The 25,643-nt window shown below is 40.0% G+C and overlaps 2 protein-coding genes across 3 annotated transcripts; one reads left to right on the top strand and one right to left on the bottom strand.

Moving 5' to 3' along the window:
* Nucleotides 1-2,955: 2,955 nt before the first annotated feature.
* On the top strand, nt 2,956-15,437 carry LOC142373263 (bone morphogenetic protein 1-like). The gene is made up of 20 exons (XM_075456444.1): nt 2,956-3,140; nt 6,891-6,992; nt 7,099-7,242; nt 7,337-7,454; nt 8,023-8,201; nt 8,285-8,390; nt 9,303-9,427; nt 9,629-9,744; nt 10,114-10,216; nt 10,310-10,426; nt 11,060-11,205; nt 11,522-11,717; nt 11,806-11,931; nt 12,438-12,601; nt 12,681-12,861; nt 13,443-13,568; nt 13,892-14,019; nt 14,105-14,318; nt 14,529-14,779; nt 14,874-15,437. Exons 1-20 carry the CDS (start codon nt 3,017-3,019, stop codon nt 15,006-15,008), a joined length of 2,901 nt encoding a protein of 966 aa, XP_075312559.1. The 5' UTR covers nt 2,956-3,016; the 3' UTR covers nt 15,009-15,437.
* Nucleotides 15,438-18,226: 2,789 nt separating this feature from the next.
* On the bottom strand, nt 18,227-22,254 carry trim69 (tripartite motif containing 69). Of its 2 annotated transcripts, none has more exons than XM_075456447.1 (6): nt 21,546-22,254; nt 21,077-21,172; nt 20,668-20,901; nt 19,983-20,005; nt 19,780-19,895; nt 18,227-19,682 (listed from the first exon to the last, which is right to left on the bottom strand). In XM_075456447.1, exons 1-6 carry the CDS (start codon nt 22,146-22,148, stop codon nt 19,138-19,140), a joined length of 1,617 nt encoding a protein of 538 aa, XP_075312562.1. In that variant the 5' UTR covers nt 22,149-22,254; the 3' UTR covers nt 18,227-19,137. The 2 variants fall into 2 exon arrangements, with proteins under 2 accessions (XP_075312562.1, XP_075312561.1); XM_075456446.1 differs by having other exon boundaries at nt 18,228-19,682; nt 21,513-22,254.
* Between the last annotated feature and the right edge of the window lie 3,389 nt (nt 22,255-25,643).

Below are 25,643 nucleotides of genomic sequence, written 5' to 3'. Positions count from 1 at the left end.
TGGATGGCCCTACAGCTTTTGTGAGGCACTCATTCTTGGTCATGCTTTTCTTTGTTTTCTTCTTTAAGTCCCTTAGGAGGTGAGTCCACACCTTACCCATTAGTGCCCCTTAGTGGTAAACACATGCACCACACAAAACTCTGTACAGAGAGTTAACAAAACTGTTCTTCGGTTCAGGTACTATCCACTGGAAAACTGGAGGTATCGCGTGTTTCTTTAAATATTTTTACATGTTTTATGTAGGAATATATGCTGATTGGTGGAATTTAGGGAGACTGGGTGCTAGAAACAACATATCTTTAAAAAAACACAACACAATGTTTCAAAAGCACACTAGCATTTCAGACAAACCGAATGTACAACAAAACCAAAGGAACTTTTCAAAAAGCTCAACAAAACGTTACAAAAAGCCTATTTCAAAAATGTTAAATTTTTAGTTTTCATATTTATTTCTGATTTGTTATCTGTATGTATTTAATTGTACCTGTCCACCAGGTACCCTCAGTCTACCCACCTGTCTGTCACAGCTGAGGGTCGTCACTTCTCAGCCTCATCTGCTGTCTGACTCTGCAGCTGCTTCTCACTGCTTACAGCGCTCCCCGGGCTCCCTCCACACTTTGTTTAGATGCTCAGCTATTACCAGTCACTTCTTCTCCAACATGGGGGAAACAAAAAGGCAAACCAGCACTGTTGAGGTCTGTGTTTTTTCCTCAAAAGATGATGGTAACCTCCCAGTTTAAGAACAAGAAGCCTTAAACCTACATTCTGACTAAAGGATGTAGGGGCAAAAACAAGTGAATTTATTTAGATTTCTATATAAAAAGGACATGTCTTGCACAACTTACACATTGCATTCTTCTCAGGCTGGGAAAGAGTCCTTCCTTGCATTTGGAAAACACATAATGGCACAGGCCTGACATTTAGATAGGTCATGGCATTAGACACAGACACACGTAGCAGCTGAAAAACAGACATGACTCCAAAAGAGCCTGTGGACATTAACTGTCCACTTTACATATATACGTGTAATTCATGCTTTACTGCCCTGTGATGGAAAATATCACAGAGCTAACAAGGTTATAGTGGCAACAAATACAATAAAAAATAGATTGAAAAATAAAGAAATACCCAAATCCATATTAGACCACCCTCAGTCCATCTATTATCTGCACTACAGGAACGTGGATGCTTCGAAGACACACTTAGAGGCTACCTTGGAATTTCACCAAATTAAGGACTTTGTCAAAAGAGACAATCCTTTAAATTGGAACAATTCTCAGGTGAGATTTTTCTTTAATGTGGCATCCTGTAAAAGTAGCCTTAAGGATACTTCCTTGACAATGGATGAACAACAACAACAACAAAAAGCTCAGAAAGTGATGTTATTTTTCCTTATTTGATGTTGAATTAATATCCGTGCAGGACAACTCATCAACATTTTCAAAGGTTTTCGGGATATTACTGACATGGTTTCCGAGTTCCCATTCTGACATACTCAGTTTTGATTGGGAACATTGTGTTATCTTGCACCTCACTGGGTTTAACAATTACTTTCTGTTTATACTTGGAAATACTGTAAAAACCAATAACTAATGGTTTTGCTTGATGCTCTTTTCTTTCAGATCTGTTTAGAGTTTGTTGATTACCCCACCCCTACGTCCAATCAGCCATCTGTTGCCCAGAATATCTACTCCCTTCATTCCTCTCGACATTCGCCTCTTAACTGCATATTTTGCCACTTTGTTTGCTCCCTTTCTGTAAGTTTGACCTACTTCCTGTCACCTCATCACCTCAGTTACAAACTGTAATAGATCATTTATAACACCAACAATGCATTTTTCTTTAGACTCTTGCTGGTGCACATGAGACAAAAGTTATATTGGGGGAAACAAACATTAAAAGAATATAATTTCAAAGAGTTTTTAAAACATGGTGGCAGGCTTTTGATGACCATTTAAATCTTCTCAAAGCACCAGTGCCTGCTGTTTCATAAAAATCCATTGACAACCAACTGGCTAAACTGTACTGACAGTTTTCTTTTCACCCTCCAAAAATCATGGCAGCAGCTCTCTATTTGTCTGTTCCAGCATCAAAAGCTGCACATAGAGGAGGCTGACTTGAGTCTATGCAGCATGACATTATGTTTGCCAACAAGCATGTCAGTCTCAGAGAGAAAACGAGCACTTACGCTTTCATTTATGTTTCAGTCTAAATGAGGCAGCATGCTGATGGAGCTTGGGGCCTAGTCTGATGATGTTTCACTCCTCACACTCAGTAAGTGACTCCCTTTAACAAGTTTTCAGTCTTAAAATGTTCTTTATAGAAGCTCTGCTCTTTAATCAGATCCTGCGCTAACTGGTGAGTCAGGGTTTCGACATTTTACTACTGATATGTTTGTGGGTTGTACCCTGCAGCCTGCAGGTGGTGTAGCAAGTCAAGAATTAACGTCCAGATTGATCTCTAAATCAGCTTAGATTATTTTTAGAATGAGAAATATCCTGTCTCGTGCCATTTAAATTGATAGAATTTAGAAATATGGACTGTAGATAATTAAAAAAGAAAAAAAAAACTATCTATCTATATCTTGCATATCTTACACTGTTCTTGTGTATCTTGTATAGACTTTAACTTTTTTTTTCTCCATGGTCCTGTGATCTTCTGTATAATAAACAATAAGCTACTGGTATAGATATTAAGTAAGGTGTCACACTTACTGTACTGGGACATAAAAGGCACATCTGACAGCGGGTAAAGTAGCCCTCGGGGTTTACATGCCTGGATGTGTTTTGCTGTGTGAGCGTTGCTCTCGGTCCTGTCTGTCAGGGTCTCTCTGCCGCAGCATGGAGACGGTGTGTTTATAAAGTCACGCTGCCGCTGTCAAGGAACTGTTTTTTTGTTCTACCTCTTCTTCTTTCTTTTTTTCTTCTTTTCCCCCTCCCTTGACGCGCTTGATTCTTCCGACAATTAGCCTTCCAGCGCTCATCAGTTTCCCCCTTCAGATATTTGATCAGAAGTAATGGACGTCGCTGTCACAAACCGGTTCCTGCTGTGCTGTCTGAGCGTTTCTCTGGCGGCTGATTGGGACACTGCCGATACTCACCTTGAGGATGCAATCGATTACAAGGATCCCTGTAAAGCCGGTACCGTGCGTTTTTACATCCTATTCATTTGCTTTTGGTATACGATTGATCTGTTTTGATCCAATAAGAAAAGTCCTAATCACTCACTGCAAGACCGATCAGATAACGGCTAATTAAAATTCTAATTTAGCTCTGATGTGGATGTTGAGACCAAAGGAAGTCCAGGATTAAATGTAAATTGATACAGTTCAGGTTAAGGTAGTACAAAGCAAATTGTATATAGAAGCCTACATTACAACATAGAAAGTAGAAAATGTAGATCCTTTAGGAATCTATTAAATAAATATTGTACAAAAGTACAATACTCGCCATAAAAATGGGAAAAAAACATGTAAAGTAGCATAAAAGTTGAGGATAATGACGTCAAGTATCTTGACAGAAAAGTAGAAATATGTAAAGGAACACGTTCCTACGGTGTGACTGTTACCTTTAGATTATTGCTGGGGAAAAAAAAAATTGATTAAACTAATGTGAAGCAGATCTATTCTCCATAATAAATTATGGGGTGATACTGTATCACGAGAAGATTAAGAGTTAAATGTACACTTCCTACTTTTACCATATTTTAAAAGGGATTTTTTTTTTACCGTATTTTAAAAGGGATTTTGGACCACGAACTGTTTTCTTCTTTAGTTTAGTTTACAGTAAAGCAGTTATGCTGTAGCTGTGAATCATGCTTATTCAGCCAAACTCAGGTGACTTGTTGTGAAGTGGTCAAGTGCAAAAGTACAAAAGCATTCACTGCTAAATACCCTTGAGAGTTGCCATTAAGGGACAGAAGGGTCTATTTAATCAAGTAATACCTTGTTATTTCAGTATTCGCATCAAATGCCATTCTGCTGTTTTCTTTGGTTTTAGTTGAGATGACAGAGTTGAGATATTTTACTCTTATTTGTCACAGATTTAGAATAGATGACCCTGTATTTTATCAAGTATGGTACATTGACCTCAAAATACACATTAGTGGAGTACATTTGCTTTGCCATGTATGGGTTTATGCATGTTTAAAGCTAATTTCACTTGAGGAGGGTAACTTGATCTGCTTTGAAATAGAAACAATAAATGACTTGTTTTGTGTTTGTAAAATATTTTGCAGAAAAGATACAGATGAATTTTTAAATCATGCATCATCAATTAAGAGTTATTGTAAACATAAAAATTCATTATCATGCATTTGAGTCTGTTAGATTAGATTAATCAAGCCTTTGTTACAAACCCTCAACAGGTTGATATGAATATGTCCATCATCTGACATGCCAAACAATTTACTTTCGTAATCAGGGGCCTCCAGCAGGTTGGGTTTCCTTTTTCTCTTGCGACTTTGGGAACTTTCAAAACACACCACTCCTCCACTCTGAGGCAGTTGCCTGGAGACTGAAGGTCACTGAGGCCATGCCAGCACAGTCCTCGGCTGGAGAAATCCCTCTGGCCGCAGGGTATGGAGTACACACTGCAGGGGTGACAGTCATTTACAGTCTCCCTTTGCATGAGTGAGTTGACTTCAAAGGCTGACACAGGGCCCGCTCCGTCCTCTCATTTGTACTTTTAAAGGTTGTTACATCACACGGCTGAAGGAGGTACTTCAAGGAACTGACTCTGGCAAATTGCTCTGCTTTTATAGTATGGTGGCTAAATTTGAGGCTAAAAGTTAATGCCTTAGAGAGGGAAAACATGGATCTAATGTGTGTGCATTTGTGTCAACTTGAAGTTTTGGAAGCTTTGTTTTTAAACTTAAATGTTTTATTTCCCCTCTCTATTTCACTTTCCGTTTGCTATAAAACTGACAAACAAAAGAATATATGAAATGGCTATTCAGATTCAAATTTCTTGAATGGTAGCTTATTGAGAAATGAAGGGTTTTCCCACCCATTCAGTATTCTGTCACAGACAACCATTCCTGCTTCTGAAATAAGATAAACCTTCGTCAGTCCCACGGTGGGGAAATTCACACATATTCAAACTGTTTTACGAAAAAAACCTCATCGCTTGTAGTTTAGGTATACAGGGATATTCAGAGGCCATTTAGTAACTAAATTGCTGCTTATCTGCACCTTAATCTTTCTGTGTTGCAAGGACTTTTGCAGTAATGCTTGTTTGGAACAGCAACACTGTAAGGCAGTGATCAGTGACAACTGATCTGGGATACTTATCATAAAAATCTGTGCGTTGTATGACGCAGAAGCTAAGTTTGAAAGAGGATTGTGGATGTTTACTAAGTTTTTGTGTGAAAATCATTGTGAATATTTACATGGACATCCGCACTTGGCAGTTTATGTCACTGTAGAAAGAAAAAAAAGCATGAGGTTGACTTTATTAGCATTTTGTCAGATATGTGCAACCTTACGTCTAAGTCAAAGGCCCAATCCAATTCCACCTTTTGCCCTCAACCACTTAGCCCTTCCTGTCCATTTTACACAGTTATGCCATGTGAGGGTGAGGAGGTCCCCATGCTGTTTGGGATAAAGATTTAGGCCAAAGCGATAGGGCTGTGCAGGTAGGCTTCTGCACACTCAAGGTAAACATCTGACCATTGGCAATCCGAAAGGATTAAAAAACTTTAAAAAGAACATATCTACATTCTAATTTTGGTGTAGAAGTTAATAGTTCATGTTTGTGTTGCATCTCTTCATGTTAAAGAAATCAGTGACAACTGATGATGCATTGGCTTCTTAAAATGTGCCCCTTTTTGTACAAAATAACCTACTCTCAAGGGGACATTTAAAATGAACACATGAGGGTAACACTAAGAAATGGGAATAGGCTTCAATGTCCAACTATTCAAGAGGAAATTTCAGCAAAAATAAAAAAAAGTAAAGCTTTAAGGTTTAACTCTGCAATCTCTGTATGAATAAATAACAAACACTTTCCAGTTAACATTGATATTCTAATACCTTTCAAATTATGAATATGTGTAAATTTAATATACATATGAAAATATCACAGCGTTCTTATTGACCAGGGCACTTCAACAGTGTTGTAGTCGTCCAGAGGCCATTTATAAAGTCTCTGTTTACAGACTCATCTGATCTGTTCTTCGTGATAAAGTCTGAGTTGCTATTCAGCAGGTCTCAAGATGCAGCTCAGCACAGGATGGTCCTGTGATGTATTCAGTGCACATCTTTAATCGATAATAGAAGCACAGTTGGTTTCAATTTAAGCGTGCAGGCAATATTCAAGGTTATAAATGAACAGATAAGAATTCTGGATAGAAGTCACGTATTTGCTGTACACTTACATTCATCGTTCATTCATGTCATGCCGTTCCAATGACAGATTTAGCAAAGAATGCAAAAGACAAATACCAGCTGCTTTGATTGTTCTCAGATTAGTGAATAAGAGTTACCATCTGTCTCAAATGTACTGGCGAGAAACATTGTTGGTTAATGAAGTTCAGAATGAAAACAACGCTGAAAATAAACTTCAAACAACCTGCCTGACAACAGGCCCGGGGAGAAAAAATATATATAAAAGAATACAGCAATAGTTCCATACTGATCAAATTATGATAAAGACTTGATGTTCATTTATTTATTCTAATACAGTGAGATTATTTACGATGTAGGCAGCAAACACACTAAAACCTATTCTGATTGGATGCATATAGTCATTCAACAAATGTTATCCAGCATCATATATTTAGTCTTTGAATATTGTGGTTGTTAGTCTTCATTTTAAAAAAAAGGGATGTAATAAAATGCAATTCATTTTACTATGACTGCTGCTTGTCTGCGTGTTTAACTGTCTGCACAGCTGCCTTTCTGGGAGACATTGCTCTGGATGAAGAAGACCTTCGCATATTCAAAACGTCCCACAGCAACGATGAAGCACAAAACACAGACCGCACAAACTCAGGTGTCGAAGCAGAAACAAAAGCTTACTGATCTACGAATACAGGAATTCTAACAGAGTAAGTGCACTTGAAAGATTATGAATGGAATTTCTTACCTGCACTTTTCAGCAAACAGTACCACTTCCAATGAAGACGTCAAGACAGCTGCAGACAATCAGAGTCTGTATCGCCAAAGACGAGCCGCCACCTCCAGGCCTGAGCGAGTTTGGCCGGACGGCATCATCCCGTATGTGATCAGCGGGAATTTCAGTGGTGAGTTTTGAAAGAAGTCTTCCAACTGATTTTTGAAGAAATTGAGTTTAGAAAACCTAAAATCATCAAACTCTAATTCAAAGTTTCTACTCAGGCAGTCAGCGAGCCATTTTCCGTCAAGCAATGCGTCACTGGGAGAAACACACTTGTGTGACATTCATAGAGAGGACAACTGAAGAGAGCTACATTGTTTTCACTTATCGGCCTTGTGGGTGAGTTAAGAGCACATTTACCACTTTCAACAAAGTTTAATTAAGATTCAGGGCCAAAACCACTGCGTTTGTATGTTTTGAAGATGTTGAATTAATTATGTTGGAGAAGCGACTGCTTCTGTCCATCGATCTGAGAAGGGTTTTAAGACCTTTTCCAAACAATTGTGAGTCCATCATTCTGCAGTGAGAATGATTATTCACAAGTGGGGAATATTCAAGACAGATGAAAATGTTCCCTGGTGTGGAGGTCCCTGAAGGTCCACCCCAAGGCCAGACTGTGTAATGCCCAGAGCAACTGCAAAAAACCCAAGGGCTACATCTCAGTTTGCATGTTGAATAGTGAAGTTCATGACAGTGCAATTATAAAAAGAAAGCCTCTTCTCTCTAAAAAGAACATGGCAGCACAGCTTAGGTTTGCAAAGTAGCGTCTAAACAAACTGCAAAACTTCCGAAACAATGTCCTTTCAACCGACAAGACCAAAGTGGAGATGTTTGACCATAATGCAAAGTACCATGTTTGGCAAAAAAGCAAAAAGGATATGTTTGTGAACATGTTGCTGCCCCGCAGGTGTTGCTCCTATGTAGGGAGGAGAGGTGGAGGTCCTCAGGCCATCTCGATTGGGAAGAACTGTGATAAGTTCGGCATTGTGGTTCATGAACTCGGCCACGTGATCGGCTTCTGGCACGAACACACACGACCAGACCGTGACGAGCATGTAAGCATCGTCAGAGACAACATCCAACCAGGTACTGTTACTGCAGGTGCGTCTATGTGAATACATGCGTTTGTTAAGTGATACTCCAGATGTTTCTCCACTGTATACCAAAAGGACAGGAGTATAACTTTCTGAAAATGGAACCGGACGAGGTTGACTCTCTGGGAGAGATGTACGACTTTGGCAGCATCATGCATTATGCGAGGAACACATTTTCCAGGTTGGTTCCATGTGATGCTTTCTTGTGCTTCACAGTTTTGTATCCCCCTAAAGTTAGCATTGTGTGAAGGTTTTTTTCACTGTTGTTATCTGGCTTTGGGTTTTCTGAGCATGCACACTTTCTTTTCAGCACAATAACAAGCAATTACACAGCTCCACTGGGGCACTTATTAGTAAATGGTGATTCAGTCTGTCTTCTGGAGCCTGCCTAAAAAACTTACTTTGCTTCATACAACCTGACTCAGGGAAAAAAATGGTTATCTATACAGTATTTAATGAGGCATGAGGTTCTGTCATGGTCTTTGTCCCTTCATTCAGCATTCCTTCATTGGAAACTTGCAGGGATTTGATCTTTTATTGTTACAGAAATGGTTTCACCCCAGTCCTTTCTATTGTCTGTCTCGTGCATGTTGTTGGCCCCTTACTTTTCTCTGTGCTTTGGTTTTTTACCCCCATAAGTGCTTCACACGTCTGGGTCATGGAGCTGAGCCAAGCTAAATTAAGGCCTGGCAGTTCAGGCTTTGTTAAACAATTTGGGCTAGTGTGGCCTTTTTCTCTGGCATTCAGGAACGGGCTCCACTGAGCCGGCTGGCACCGGCGAAAGGCCCCATTCAGAGCGCTCTGTTTGCACATGCCAGTCATTCATGGGTTCATCACCATGGGAACTGCGCGAGAGTGGGAGCTTTGAACCCAGTGAGAGATTATCACAATCAATATAAGTATCAAAGAGTTGAACAGGAGGTATTTTCTGGAAAAATTCTCCCTAACCCGCCTATCAGTCTTTTCATGTGAACTTGTCAAAATCTGATTCTTATGTACATGTATAGTTAGAAAATATGGGACATTATTTTATTTTTGTTTTTTGTGTTGTAGTTGACTTTTGACAATTAGGTTTTTTGGGTTTTCTGAACAGAAGCATCTTCTTAGACACAATCTTGCCCCGTTATGATGTCAACGGAGTCAGGCCATCTATTGGACAGAGGACGAGGCTTAGCAAGGGGGACATTGCACAAGCCCGCAAACTCTACAAGTGTGCAAGTAAGACGTATAGAGGATATCTTCAAATCATCCAAATTAAGATTGTTTTAGCACTCTCATGACTTTTTAAATGTGCTTAAACTTCCCATCAAAACAAATGTTCAAAAACTGTTTGAAAGAGCTTTTCTTCACAACACTTTGATGCCTTTTCTGAAAGCTGTTTCAGCCCTGCTGATGTTTTGGTGTGTGATTCTGTGACAGGGTGTGGGGACAGCCTGCAGGAGAGCACTGGAAACTTCTCTTCTCCTGGTTTCCCCAACGGGTATTCAGCATATTCTCATTGTGTTTGGAGGATCTCTGTCACCCCTGGAGAGAAGGTGACAAAATATCAAACCAGGGCAGTGAATCAAATTAATGAAAGTCAGTCCCTTTTTGCGTATAGTTTCTATAGAGCAGAAAGAAAACATGAAATTAGCATTATATACACAGTCCAGTCCAGATATTTTGCAGCATTGAATTACACATACAAGGACAAATATTGAATAGATGTGGGGGTGAAAAAGATATTAGTATGGTTGAGTCATTGGAAAAATATTTCCAAAGAATTACAAACAACTGTGTTGCTGTCAATAAAAAAACTGTTGTGTCATTTCTGTTGAAATATTTTCAACTCTTGTGAATCTTCCAAATCTTATAAATCTTGTTATGACCCTGATACCCACCACTTTATCTTTTCTGCATCTCAGATCATCCTTAATTTCACCTCCATGGACCTCTTCAGGAGTAATTTGTGCTGGTACGACCATGTGGAGGTCCGAGACGGGTTCTGGAGAAAAGCTCTTCTGAAAGGTCCGTTTTATACTTATGTTATACACTCAGCAGTTTGCACCGTGAAGTACACACTGTCAGAGAATGTTTTCATCTTGTGATGTTCCTCGGCAGGCCGTTTTTGTGGGGACACACTTCCAGATCCAATTATCTCAACTGACAGTCAACTGTGGATTGAATTCAGAAGCAGCAGCAGTTGGTTGGGCAAAGGCTTTTCTGCTAATTATGAAGGTACAACACTGACAACATGTTGATATTAATGCACACTCTGTGTGTGCTGCATCTTCACCTTTATTTTATACTTTAGTTGTAGAGACAGAAACCACTTTACAAAAAAAAACTTTAAAAGGATTCTGTGTAAGATTTACAAAAAATGACAGAGTGTAGTGATTGGAAAATACACATTAGTGGAGTACAATGTTGAAATTGAGTAATTCACGTTTTTTTAAATGACATATATACTTATTTTGAAGTGGACGTATGCAACACATTTTTTTAAAAGATGAAACAGGTTAACCAAGGAATGGAAAACTTGCCTGATTCTTACAGACCAGTAATCAGAGGTTTTAGAGCAAAATGTGCTGCCATCCAGATTAACACTAAAACACAATAAAAGAGCCTGGGTGATGAACTCGCCTGTTAGGAGTCCAGACCTGTCATCTACTAGAAAAATTTGGTGTACTGTGAATCTACAAATATAATAAAGGAGTCCCTTTTCTCTTTTATAAAGTAAGAATTTTGTTGGTAAATAATTTTCAAATCTTTGCTTTTCTGCTTAAATATGTATTTCATTACTTCACATAGCGTACGAAAAGTCTGAATAACACAAATTGCTATTAATATCACTTTTCACCCCCTGTGCAGCCATGTGTGGGGGAGAGGTGAAACGGGACAGCGGCCAGATCCAGTCCCCCAATTATCCTGCTGACTACCAATCCAGCAAAATGTGTGTGTGGAAGATCACAGTAGCAGAGGGCTTTGATGTAGGCATCTCCTTTCAATCATTTGAGGTAAAAAAAAAATACTTTATATTATGGTGAAGCTAATAAAAATAGTGGAATGTGGTTTTAACACTTGCTGCTGCATTTGACTGAAGTGTTGTGTAAAAAGACACATGCAGAATGTTTTGTCTAGCTCTATTTCAAGTCTTTGGCTGCTGAAAACAGGCACTAAAATCACTGTTCAATGTCAAAGACCCTCTAAAAGAGTAGTAAAAGGCCAGAGGAGGCCGATTAAAGAATAACAGACAGAGCATGTCAGACTGCAACATTTATTGTTGTACTCAATGTCTGTTAGTTGTCATAATTTTCCACTCTGTGACTGCAGATTGAGAGACATGACAGCTGTGCCTATGACTTCGTGGAAGTGAGGGATGGCAGTTCAGAGAGCAGCCCACTGCTCGGCCGTTTCTGTGGCTACGATAAACCGGATGACATCAAAAGCAGCTCCAACCAGCTCTGGCTCAAGTTTGTATCTGATGGATCGGTCAACAAAGCTGGGTTTGCAGCCAGCTTTTTTAAAGGTAAGAAAGTAATTTCAGTGACAGCAATGAAAAGGACAGAGTGATTCAATTTGTTTGGCAAGGAAAATAAAGAGCTTTCTTTGGTTAGAGATGGATGAGTGTTCTAGACCTGACAACGGGCACTGCGAGCAGCGTTGTCTGAACACGCTGGGCAGCTACAGATGCGCCTGCGACCCTGGATATGAGCTGGCAGCTGACAGACGCAGCTGTGAGAGTGAGTGTAGAGTATGCCCATATCAACATTGCAGTGTCTGCAGCCTGCCGCCGCACTCATGCAGTGTACTCTTTTCATCACAGCATATAATGTATTCAATGCCCCTCTTTGATTAAGCCATCACAGTTCTGCTTCATTCATTAAAAAACAAATAAATATGACCAACATACAAAATTAGATTGAAAATTAAAGTTACACACAGCAACTATGTCTTCCATCAGTCTAAAGGCGTTTTGAGAGAGACGTTGTTAGTTAAAAGATTTCCAGGAATTCCCCAATTTTACCACCAGAGGGCAGTGTTCTACTTCTCCAACAGCTCTGCCACCACAGAAGCGTCAACCTTTCTTTTTCTTTTAATTTTGTTTATCCACAGTAGAATTTTTGTGATCTGCATTTCAAATTTATTTTACATTATTTTGAGAACATCTAAGACATGTTTTTCTTTTCTCAGAAGAATTTAATAACGTGTGACTTTTCCAACTCAATTATTTTTTTTCACCTACCAGCAGCTGCCTGTGGCGGCTTTATCACCAGTCTGAACGGATCCCTCATCACCCCCGGCTGGCCTAAAGAATACCCACACAACAAGAACTGCGTGTGGCAACTGGTGGCCCCCATTCAGTATCGCATCACCCTGGTGTTTGACGGGTTTGAAACCGAAGGCAACGACGTAAGTTTCACGTGGTCTGTTAGTGATGTGACTGTGTTTTGTCCTTACTAATAGGATGTGTTTTTGTGTTTCACGTCAGGTGTGCAAATACGACTATGTGGAGGTGCGCAGTGGATTGAGCTCAGATTCAAAGCTCCATGGGAAGTTCTGTGGGGCTGAGAAACCTGATGTCATCACCTCCCTTCACAACAACATGAGGATTGAGTTTAAGTCGGACAACACAGTGTCCAAGAGGGGCTTCAAGGCTCACTTCTTCTCTGGTAAGTGACTGATTAGTTTAGGCGGTGTTGGTGTAAACATGCAGAACTTCCACAGTGTGAAACATCACAGCAGAATAACAGCATGCAGCATCTTCTGCTACGAGAAGATGGAAAATATCGATTAAAGATTTCTGCAGTGATAAACAATTAGTTTATTAACTTCTGACGATGTTTTCCTCTGTCTTTTTTCAAATGATTGTAATTCAAAAGTGTACTCCTGATTCTTATTCTTCATTCATTGTTCTTAAACTATCAGTCCAATCTAGCATCGTGTATATTTTATTAAAAATATGCAAGAGCAACTATACATCTAACTGCTGAAATAACAATATGCCTTAAACAGTCAAATTCCAACAGATTTGTGTTCTTTCATTTAGAAATACCCATGACCAATCAATCAATTAATCTTTTATTTGTTGCACTCCAATATCAGAAGTTATAAGTTGTGATTTTTCTCACCTCACAGCACATTTTAACAATACAGTGAATCTGGGCTTGGAATGTAACTCAATAAGTCTGATGTGACAAATTTTTCCACGCGCAAGACAAGTTCAACTAAAGTCCTTTGAACACCTCCACAGATATAGACGAGTGCTCCAAAGCTAATGGAGGCTGCCATCATGAATGTGTAAACACCTTCGGGAGCTACAGCTGTCAATGTCGCAGCGGCTTCATGCTGCATGACAACAAACACGACTGCAAGGAAGGTACAGTATGTCCACTGCTGCCCGCTCACTTCTGGGATTTAGAGAGTCAGCTCTCCCTTTAGATTAAACTTTGACACTACTAGTGTCTAAAGTTGTTGTGTGTGTACTGACAAAGAAGGAACTATCCTCAAATAAAAAATAGCCGCTGTGTGAAGGTAAATTTGCAAGTAGAAAGCTTTGATTTTGCTTTTGTTTTTCCTGATTTTCAATGGATGTCTATTCACGGGAAAATCTCCCAGAGGACGCTATTTCTGAAATGGAGGAAATGATGTGATGCAGCTTTCATCCTTTTCCCCTGACATGTTGTTTTTGTTTTTTTTCAGCGGGCTGCGATCATGTTGTAAACAGTGTGTCTGGCACAATCAGCAGCCCCAACTGGCCTGAGAAATATCCCAGTAAGAAGGCATGCACCTGGTCTCTGTCCACGACCCCGGGCCATCGAATCAAACTCGTATGTCATGACCCAGACTAAAAGCTGCAAAAAAACTTTTGACAGGATACATATATCTTTTAACTACACTCTAAATGACTTGCAGGTTTTTAATGAGGTTGACATAGAAGCTCATCTGGAGTGCGCTTATGACCACCTGGAGATCTTTGACGGGAGAAATGTTCGTGCTCCGACCCTGGGGCGCTTTTGTGGCACCAAGAAGCCATCTCCAGTCATTTCCAGTGGCAACAGAATCTTCATGCGCTTTTTCTCCGACAACTCGGTGCAGAAAAGAGGGTTTGAGGCCTCGTACAGAGCAGGTGGGCAAAGAAACTATAAAGCTACTGATGCACTCAGAGCCCAAGCCCAAAATAGGAGCAAAATGGCATATTGTAGAGAGAATAAAATCCCCAAAATGTGTCATTTCAAGAGCAAGTTTGTTTTCTGTTGTTCTTATAAAGCTGCATTCTTTCCTTACTTTTATGAGCTCCTCCTTTTGACCCTCTAATTTTGTGGTTGTGAATTCCCAGAATGTGGAGGAAGCCTTAAAGCTGAGGTCAAGACAAAAGATCTTTACTCACATGCACAGTTTGGAGATAACAACTACCCTGGAGGCTCCGACTGCCTGTGGGTGGTCACTGCTGAGAAGGGTTACGGAGTGGAGATGATCTTTCAAGTGTTTGAGATCGAGGAGGAGGCAGACTGTGGCTACGATTACGTGGAGTTATACGACGGCGCTGACATCAAGTCGCCAAGGCTGGGACGATATTGTGGATCTGGGGTGCGACTCATAAAACTGTGGATAGTGTGCAGTAAACTTTTGTTAAAATTATACTTAAAACTGCCTTTCTGTTTGTCTGTCTCTTTTCCTTCAGGCTCCAGAGGAGGTCTACTCAGCTGGAGACGCCATTGTTTTAAAATTTCACTCAGATGACAGCATCAGTAAAAAAGGCTTTCATGCACGCTACACAAGCACAAAGTTTCAGGACACATTACACACAAGCAAGTGACTCTCTAAACTTAAACGGAGACTCAAGTTCTTACATATGGTTAGTCACACCCATTTCCAGGCGAGGAATAAATGCATGGGTTGACACCACAAACGCCAACCCGCATACTTTACATTTGCATTTGTCACACAGAGTGAAACCATGCAGAGGAATCCCATCTTTGCTTGTCCTCGTACATAACTGTATTTGTTAAACAAAGTAGTGGTAATTATTCAAGTAGATTCAGTCACACCACCTGTAATGAGCTGATTGCAAGTAAGTACTGTGTTAAGATATAAAATGTATATATTGAGTTATAGTTTGCTGTGATTTTTAATCATATCCACTGGTTGTTGTTTTTTTTTTGTACCATCAGAAGCTGAAAGATGGATCACTTCTAATGAATGTCATGCAGTTTGATGTATTATGTCAACTGGTAAATACAAAGATAATTATGGACAACTTGCACAAAAGCTTGTTGTTCCTTGACTCCTAAATGGTGCGTTATTTACAGTTTTACTGATTTGGTTTTGGTTTCCCTTAGATTTATTCCGAGTTTACGTGCGGGGAAGTAACACCCACTATTGTTTAGACGTAGGGTCTGGTCAAATATTACATTCTTTTCAGGAGCCTTCCCAACTGAGTGAAGTGACGTGGCAACACCTGAGCAGCAGCCATGATAAGAGCTGTGCGTATTCCTCTTTTATCAAAGGAAAGGAGCTCCAATGATTCCTTTAAGATCTCCTTTAGCATTGGATACACAGGACCATCCTTTATGAAAGAAAGAACATAGTTCTATACCACAAGACCTTGCGACCACAACTTTCATAGCAACGCTTGGTTATTTTTATGCCTCCATACTAAACTGTGATTCAGGTGGATAATTATGAGAACAGTAGAATGAGCGTGAGTAGTCTGCAATAACACTGTCATTGCTTTAAAAATGTTTTTTCCTTCCCTTTAAATGTCTAACCTTGGTTAAAAAAAACATTTTCTTTTTTATCTCTAATACAATAAATATGACATAACGTTTGTGTGAAAATCTGATAATATTGCATTAGACTAAATGTATAAAGCACCTTTGGTAGAATATTTATTGAACAGTTGCCACAGAGGAAGGGCCTAAAAGTGCAATACCATTTATGACCACTACAGGTTCGAAAACATCTGTAGCTCAGTTAGACTTCAATTCAAAAACATCAACTTCTCCCATAAAATATGAAATTGATACATTTTTCCCACAAGTCATTGAGAAATTTTTAGCTTGAGTCACTGCCCCTCATCAGTGTGCTGGTGATCTTTCTAAAGATAATTTAATAAACAAATCAATATTAGACTTCATGGATATTTAATCCAGGGTTCAAGGATTACTCTTCAGCTCCATTCTCTTATCTAAATATGAACACTTCTGGCACAAAGTAATGCAATATGAAGACAAATAAATGCTATACCAATAGTTATTTTACTATTATTTTTTCAACAGCTTGATAATGAACGGCATCAGCAGCACTACGTTAATTTCTGTTAATATTTTCACCTTAAACCTTAAAGTGTTTGTAGAAATGATCTCATAGGCTGTAAAGTAAACCATGGCCAAATCTCAAACTGCACACTCACTGGCTGAGTTCCCATTGCTGTTTTGGATTTGCATAGAAAAGGTGGTAATAAGAAAAGGTGAAAAGAAACAGTAAATCATTTTTAAAAATTCCACTAATGTGCAAAAAAAATGGATATGCTTGCTTTAGGGTGTAATTTGGGATTAGGCTCATGATACCTTCTGGTTGTGGTTACAGGTTCAACAGATCATGTTTCTTAACCTACCCAGCTGTACTATCCATCCATTTTCTATACCCGTTTAATCCAACTCAGGGTTGCGGGGGCACTGGAGCCCATCCCAGCTGTCATTGGGCAAGTATTTCCCTGGACAGGTCGCCAGTCCATCACAGGATGGACAAACAACCATTCATGCTCACACTCACTCCTAGGGTCAATTTAGAATCACCAATTGACCTAACATGTATGTTTTTTTGGGCGGTGGGAGGAAGCTGGACGGTGCTGGGGTGACGGTGCTGACCACCATGCAGCCCCCAACTGTACTAATCAGAGATAATTGATGTAATCAGAAAAGCAACTTGGACCCAATCCCAACTACCCTTATTAGTCCTACCGCTCTCCTTTAGAGCTGCAATGTAGGGTGGACTGTCTTGTGTCCTCTGCAGATTAAGGGGTAACAGTCATCTTGCTGTCCAAAGTGCCCTTTCAACTACTTTTGGAGGGCTAGATGACCATTAGCCCATAATCCTCAAAAGAACAACACCCAACAGCAGGCAAAACAGAAGTGTACCCTACCCCTCCATTTTTCACCTGGTCGTTTGGCTCAGCTGCAGGCATATTAAAGTGCCCAGGAGGTACTCAGCACTGTGTATTGAAAAGGAGTAGAATGGAAAGCTGTTTTCTAATACAGATATTAAAGGTGTGTTGCAGGATTTTTTTCTGAAAATGTGAAATTGAGATTAAGACATGTATGATCAACCAGTGATTTTGCTTGAGATGGAGGTCCACTTAGCATTTTCTTACATTGTGGGCCCCATTATTGATTTTGGGGCTCCCTTCTGAACATCTTAACACCCATCTTTGTGTAGATTTATGAAGATTTGATGTCTGAGGCAACATGAAGCACATTTACAAGACACTAGAATAAAACTAATGATAGTGTTAGTCCAATTGAAACCCAACAAAAAATGACTAAGCTTCTCAAAACCGGACTAACACACCAAGTAAATGAGGTTCGGGATAGAATCACTCCTGCATTTTTACTCTCAACTAGGCTCAAATGGGTTAAACACTGTAATTATGAGAAGATCTACAGTTTTGTATCTTTTTGTATAAAAAGTAAAGCACGAGTATACAGTAACACACAAAACAAAAACCTAATAAAGCAGTTCTCAGTCATATTTTTCTGTCTTTTGAGTATCAGACAACTAAATATGATCAGGAACTGTGTCCGAAAAGCCGACCAATAAGACTACGTGTCAGCTTGTTTTTTTTTTAAGTGTTTCCAGACTGCTGCTCTGTTCTTACAAAATCCTGTTTTTACAACTGACCAATCACCTTTCAAGTCAATTAAAGGCTAAATCTGTGCAGTGACTGAGTGTCATCTCAAACTTGTGCATGATTCAAACAAACCACAGACCCTCTTGTGAAGACATCGCTCCATAGTGCTCCTGGTGGTTGAAAGAAAACAATTTCCCTTGTTAATGTTGCAGACATTTTTATAATTGTGTTGCAATAACTGAAAAATCTAGAAAAATCCTGAATGTGTAAAATGATGACTATTTATATTGTATTTCTATACAATATTGAATGCCACTTAACATGCATCAGGTTTTGAATCAACTTGAATTAACATGATTGTAAATTCATCTATCATAAGAAATACAACGATTTTAAAACTAACAATTCATGCTCACAAAAAGACAATTAAACCTGAGTGTCTTTTACACTCAGAAAACAAAATGACATTTTCTCCGTGTTCCTTGGATGGACTACATCATCAGATTATCAAAACAGCTACAAAACAAAGCATAATGTCAATTTCAAATCATTATATACATCACATCAGTGGGGGTCTCTCCCAAAGAAGTGGCTGCTCCTGTTCGAGATGCCTTATTTGTGGTCCAGACTTCTCTTCCTTTACTTCTGCATCAGCACAAGACACTTTTACATGATGAGTGCTTCATAGATAGTTTGGCATGCCTCTAACAAAGAATGAGCAGATGCCTCATATTCAGTCATTTTTACCATCAAGCTGACCAATCAGAGCAGAACCACTTTCAGTAGACCATCAAAATCTGATTATGAACCTGTAAATGTTGATAATATGGGCTCCTTAATTTAATCACAGTCAGGTGACCACACATTCTTCACTGAAGCACAGCTTCAGCAGATGCAATATACAGACTCTGTTATATGTTAACTATGATATATGATGATGATCAATTGGATGCATAAATCTACTATACATTGTGCTTTAGACATACACAAATCTGCTGTCTGTACAATAGAAATTATAGTTTTTTTCTTCTCTCTTTTTTTGTAATTTCAAGTTTGTTTGTTAACTATTGACTTTCTTTTCCCCCCTTTGTGATTTTTAAATCTTTGGTAGGAAAACTTTGAGAGGTTCATTTTCATGCACTTTATCCAGGAAGCCCAAGTTGAAGTAAGGGTATAGAGTCTCGGTGAATGTCTCTCTGAACGTGTAGAGGTGTGTCATGCTCTCTGCATTGTAAAAGGACACCAGACCCCTCTTGTAGTCCAGATACACACCAATCCTGGCCAGCGGCTCCTCCAGAGACAGAACGGTTGGAGGGGATGTACCGGCCATGTACTGAATCCCATAAGAGAGGGAGAGAGTCCAGAAGCCGTTTGCTGGGAGGGCTTTGATGACTCCCTTTCTGGGCACTGACTCCCGGGCCACCCCCACAGTCCAGACTGTGCTGCTGTAGACTTCAATCTCCCAGTAGTGGCGGCCATGAGTGAAGCCCTGACTACCAAGCAATGACAGGGCAGCGTTGAACCTGTTAGGGTTGTCCTGTACAGTGTGGTTAAAGGTCTGGTAGCGAACACAGGTAAGGGAGGAGGTCAGGCTGAGCCAAGGGTTGGCTGTACTGGAGTTAAATGTAATGGCTGCAGGAACTGAAAAGAGGGAGATTCTGTGATAAAACATTTTTACCAAATATATATGTATGTGCAGTTCAAGTAATTCAGGAACCAAAGCATTAAAATCAAATACCTGGATAAATGCTTCCCTTCATGGATTTCCATACTCTGTACTGCAGAGGTCCTGCAAAGCGACCCTCGCACAGACTGGGTGGTGTAAACACAGGTTTCTCGAACTTCAGCGAAGGCCTGCCAACAGAAACATAGCCCAAAAATGAGAAAGAACAAAAACAGAGCCTTTCAAGGATATGATGGTCAGACCATTCTCACACTCACCTCTGGAGCAGGACTTTGATGCTCTAGAATGAGAATAAACAGGAAAAGAGACAAGGAGACTCGTAATTAGTTTTGTTGTATCTGAAAGAAGAGATGTCTTTTTCCACATTACATCAACGTCTGAGCTCATGCTTTCCCAGCCTGTGGGATCTCCCTGTGGCTGGGGGAAAGTCCCACAGCCGAGCCAGAGAGAGTATGGCCCAGTGCCTGAACTAAACTCCTTATTCTTCAGATGAGAGTGAGATTACTGGCCTTCATCCTGTCTGAGCTCACCAAGAGGAAGAGTCTTTTGTTAAGGGCGAATAATCATTAGTGATGATGTAACCATATGTTTAACTTCATGAAAAACATACATACTGACATGGCCAATATGTTCATGTCCTCCATGAAAGCTGGCTAACTTCACAGAATGATCACCCTTTGTTTTATTATATCTTGAATTTGGATGCTGATAACCATGTTGCTACAGAAATGCAGTGCTACTACAAGTGGAAAAACAAGTATTTTCACTCTGAATTCTGCTTCCTCTTTCTTCATTGTAATGAAAATAGTTATAGAAAGAAATACTTCCAAAATTCAGAGCTCAGCATTTTTTATTTTATTTTAATCATCCCAATAGCTGACTCATCATGCTGTTGATAACTTCCAGATGAACCGTATTGTTTCATGTGTGAGCTGAACTTACCCGGAGAAGAGTGAACGGATCTTGCTCTTTCAGTTTGTCCTCTATCTCGTGGACGGCCCTCTGCAGACGAGAGATCTCCACACACAGCAGGGCCTTGTGCTCATCCAGGCGGATCAGCTCCCTTCGCTCCTCCGTCTTCAGCTTCACCTGCAGCAGCTTCTCCTCCTGGTACAGGAACTGGTGCAGGTCGCTGAACTGGGCCTCAATTCGCTGCTTCAGATCAGCAGTGTGCTCCTGGTTGTGTTGGGGATGATGGACATGAGACACTGGGAACAAACGTCTTTACACTTATCAAACACATTAATGCAGAGATCAGAGAATGAATGAGGTTTCCTTTCCTCTTTGTATTGGGCATGAAATGGATCAGATGTGTGTGCATTCCAATACATCCTGATTTTTTTTATCTCACCTTGAGCTTTTTAACCTCGTCCTCAGCCTCTGTGTCACACTGCAGAGCAGTGTTGAGCTCAGCTTTTAAGGAATCCATTGAGCTGTTTAAAGATGTCTGTCAGCACAGAAACACATTACTACACAGTGACTCACTTCAAATAAAGTGACACATCTACTTGTATCTGCTGTTTTGGAGAACGAATAACAGATATTTGTCTGTTGTCCATAAGCTGCTGTACTGCCAAACGCAGTTTAGAGCAGATGACAAATTATTGATTATGCACAGTGACGGACTGCTTAAAGCGAAATCTGGATACCTGTTGTGACACAGCTTAGTGAAGAATATTGAAAAATGAACAGAAATTATTTCAACCTATTCCGATTTATTATTTCAACTTTATCACCAGTTAATCCTGAAACATTTCCTGCAGACACTTCATTAAATCTGAATTTACCCTGTACATCTGTTCAGCCTCCTGGACACACACCAAGGAATGATTTCTGTGCTCTTGGGAGACACCACACACCAGACACACCAGCTCCTGGTCCTCCTCACAGTACAGCTTCAGTTCCTCCCTGTGTCTGCTGCAGCGGGGGACCGGTGCAGGAACCCTCTCTGCCACCCCAACATCTGCCAGGCAGGCTCCTGTCCCGCTCTCCTCCAGACCATGACAGTAACTCTCCACTATGTTGGCAACAATACGGTTGGGTCTGTAGCTCTGTCCAGGGTACACCTTCCTGCACTGAGGGCAGGAGCCTGTACCCCCCTGCCCAGGGCCCCGGGGCCCTGCCCAGTAACCCTCAATGCAGCCCAGGCAAAAAGTGTGGTCACAGGGCAAAGACACAGGCTTCTTGAAGAGATCCAAACAGATGGAGCAGGTCAGATCTCTGCTGATTCTGTTGGCTGAGCTTTTGGCAACTTGTCCAGCTTTGGGAGGCTGTCGCAGCTTTTCCATCGCTATTTGCACAGCAAAGTCTCCTTCTTTAGGTTTCCAACTCTTTTTTTCTTGCGTTATCCCTTTGTTTAGTTTGTCCAAGTTCTGCAGATAAATTGACTGGATTTTCTTCACTTCTTTCTGATTCTTGCTCATTCCTTTGCCTTTGCTGTTTCCCTTTGTTCTGACTGCACAGCTGGACTTCTACGTCCTTCCTTTCCTGCAGCGTGTGGCCGCTCTTTTTGGCCTCCAGTCTTCCTGTTGACTGTGGGGAAATGAAGGGAGTGGCTCAGAAGTAGCCTCAGCCTCCACATCAGATAGCAAGGGGATCTCAGTGCCCCCCTTTTTCCCCTCAGACGTCACATAGTCAGGAAACTGAGGCGGACCATGAATATTCTTTTCTTGGCATGTTTGATTTGTGAACTGTTCAGAAAGTCCTGCTTCGTTAAACTCTTAATCTGCTGTAGAGTAGTTGAAGAAAAATGTAAATCCATTTAATGTGACTGTGCGAGGGAATGTGTGTCCTTGCATTGGTGTGCTTTAGACAGTAAGAGCAGCAACAAATCTGTGAGTAGTAACAGATAAAAGATTCACTACTACTTTTTATGGCGGTGCTGTGCGCCCAGTTACCCAAGTGTAAACAAAATCATTAACAGATTTACACAGTAAGAGAAGACGTACTGCAGAAAGAATGTTCCACCACTGACATGTAATTCAGTCATCCTGTAAACTCCCTTTTCCCTGAGTGGTCATTATTATTGAAACAAGTTGCTCCCACAGGACCCCAGAAACAATTGTCCAGTAGCTTACACTTGTTGAGCATTATAGCTTTGATTGTATCTATAATAATGTGTATTTTGTAGCGTGCTAAACCATCACTGGATTACATCAGTTTTGAAAATGAATAACTAAGTATTAAGTACTTTGATATTCTTCTTGTGTGTGGAAACTTTTTGACTGATGGCTTTACTTTCCTGGAGAGGCTTTCAGGTTGTGAACATGCAGGAAAAGGTCAGCACCTGAATTATTTAGACTTTTAATCTTGTAAAACAGTAACTCTGTATTGGATGAAGGGAAATTTCCCATCAACATAGCATGTGGAACAAAACAGTGACTGATAATATAAATATTTTTATTGAACATATTGTAGCTAAGAGGCATCCACTGCATCTACAGGATGTCGTGAACTATAGTGACATCTGGAGTTCAAACTGAAAACTAAATGCAGAATTTATCATTTGACACCGAGAACTTCAATTTTGTGCTTATAATACAGCTTTTTTCAAATAAAGAAATTGTATGTACATAGTACATATCCAGTATTCACGTTGTTTGAAATAATAAAAAAGGAAAATAAACAATAAACAACGTTATTGTCTGGAAAAAAATAATGAATTTTAAAAAATTTAATGAAATTAAAGTGAAACAACGGATAATTCACTGAAATCCAAATTCCACAAAAACCCACTGCTTTATTGCCTGTTGCTTATTGTTTACTGTGGGAGAAATTTCTCTTGTAGTATAGTGAGAGCAAGACAGTAATAAAAGTTATGAAGGTCAAATTAGAAAATAAACAGCAATGACCCATGAAATAAACACATGCCAGCAGATATTTGTTTAAACATATGAATTCAATATAATATAGATCTAAGAGTACAATGGCCCTAGGGCTTAAGATAGCATTGAGAAATCAGGGGAACATGTGTTACTTAAACACATCAACAGTAAGAGACAAACATTACGACCAGGCAGAAAGAGTGATTGGTACCTGTGTGACAAATCAGATGAGGAATTTTATGTGGTTAATCAGGTAGGCAGGCAGGCCTACCACAACACTCGGGTCTCCACAGCATCACAGCTTGGCTTCCACTGATGGACACCCTTTACAGAACAAAGAAAAAACGTAACATTTGACCATCAAAGTGATAGGATGGGACATAATGTCTCTGCTATACTGTGAACAACACTTTGCTAGGATTTTTTCCCCCAACGGGTCACGGCTAATCTATACAAAAAAAGAAATGTCCTGGAATGTACTACATGATGGAGGATTTAACATAATCTCTGAATAACGTAAATTCTGAATGCAGTCACTGTCCAGGATGCCTAAGAGCTGCTGCAGGTATGACACCCCAGATGGCAGCACGTCTCAGATCTAAGGATGAAAAGCTTTGTTCCATAATCACAAAACTGCGTTACAGAACAGAATTGGACAAAATTAAGCAACAAAATACAAAGAGTGCAGCGTTTCCAAATACACAATAAGAAGTCAGAAAACTCAACAAATGTGTTTTCTGAAATATTGTTTTGTTTAGTTTGGCTCATCCCAGGGCCAACTGGGATGAGCAGGTGACCTTTTCACCATGTTTCCCACCTCTCGCCCAATGACAGCTGGGATAAGCTTCAGCTCCCAGCGAGACTGAGTGGATAATGCCGGTGTTTTGTTTTGAGTCCTTTTGGTATGTTTTCTGACATTTTGACATTGTTTGTCATCCAGTCTTATTACGTTTTGCACCTCAGAACCACCATGACTTTTTGCCAAATTATTTGGAAAGAAAAGACAATACCATTTGTCCTTTGGCTTCTTCATTTGGTTAAACAGAGGTAAACAAGCACATTCTGTACATTTATACCTACTGTTCATGTTGACAATAAAGAAAGCAGTAAGCCTGCAAAAATTCAGGTCGCAGATGGAATGTGTGTTGCATTAGTTATGATGTGCAATGACTAGAAAAAGAAGACGGGCTATAGGATATGAAACTTTTATCTACTCTCTTCCAAGTGCTAAGAGGCTTTAGAGGGAAGCAAGTGAATGATGGCACACAGTGTAATTAACCTGTAACTTTCACTGGCTCCTTATAATAATGACCATGAACAACATCCTCAAAGCAGCTCCCAGCTGCAAGTACATGATGAACACAGGGGAGGGATTAAGGTCCCTGAGTTAATTACATCGTTAAAACACCTTGACCTTATGATTCCTGTCAGACTCATGGGCAAAAAAAAAATAAGGAGGGGGCAGCAAGGGTAGATGAGGAGGTTCTGCTCTAGTACATCAACCTATCTTTTTCTTTTCTAATAAGTTCAAATAGAGCCACAAAGTTTCCTTCAGGTGCACATATAGTAAATCCATATCTCAAAAGCAGAGCTTTTAGCTTTTCATCCAAATTTGAGTCAAAATGCTGGAAATTAATTGACGGCATTATCAGGGACCAAGCAGTAAGGCAACAAAGACACAGGTGCTTTTGTTCAAAACTGGGTTTTTATTTACCCCAAAAAATATGAAAAGTGTTAGCAAATCAAAAGTCCAAGTAAACAGGAGTATAAAAGAAGTCCACCTAATAGAACTATACTCAAACACTCTCAGAATTAAAGAAACTCGAACAAATGCACAAGCATAACACAACAAAGTGACCTAGACCTACCTACACAGACAGTAAGGGGAACTTAAATACTGGTTCAGATAAACCATGTAGAACACAAAGGGGAAACCAAATGGCTGCTACATCCTAAACAAACAGAGGAAACCCAAAATAAACCCCAAACACCCCTATTACCATGCAGCAAATGGATCTGTCCAATAAGACTGGCTGCAGCACGTTACAGTCCTCAGCCCTTGAAATGCCCTTTGCTGCAACAGGGGGGAGAAGC

This window comes from Odontesthes bonariensis, chromosome 22 (genome assembly GCF_027942865.1).
Source record: "Odontesthes bonariensis isolate fOdoBon6 chromosome 22, fOdoBon6.hap1, whole genome shotgun sequence".
NCBI lineage: Eukaryota > Metazoa > Chordata > Actinopteri > Atheriniformes > Atherinopsidae > Odontesthes > Odontesthes bonariensis.
Note: the sequence above shows the minus strand (reverse complement) of the source record. Positions and strands in the feature narration are given on the sequence as shown.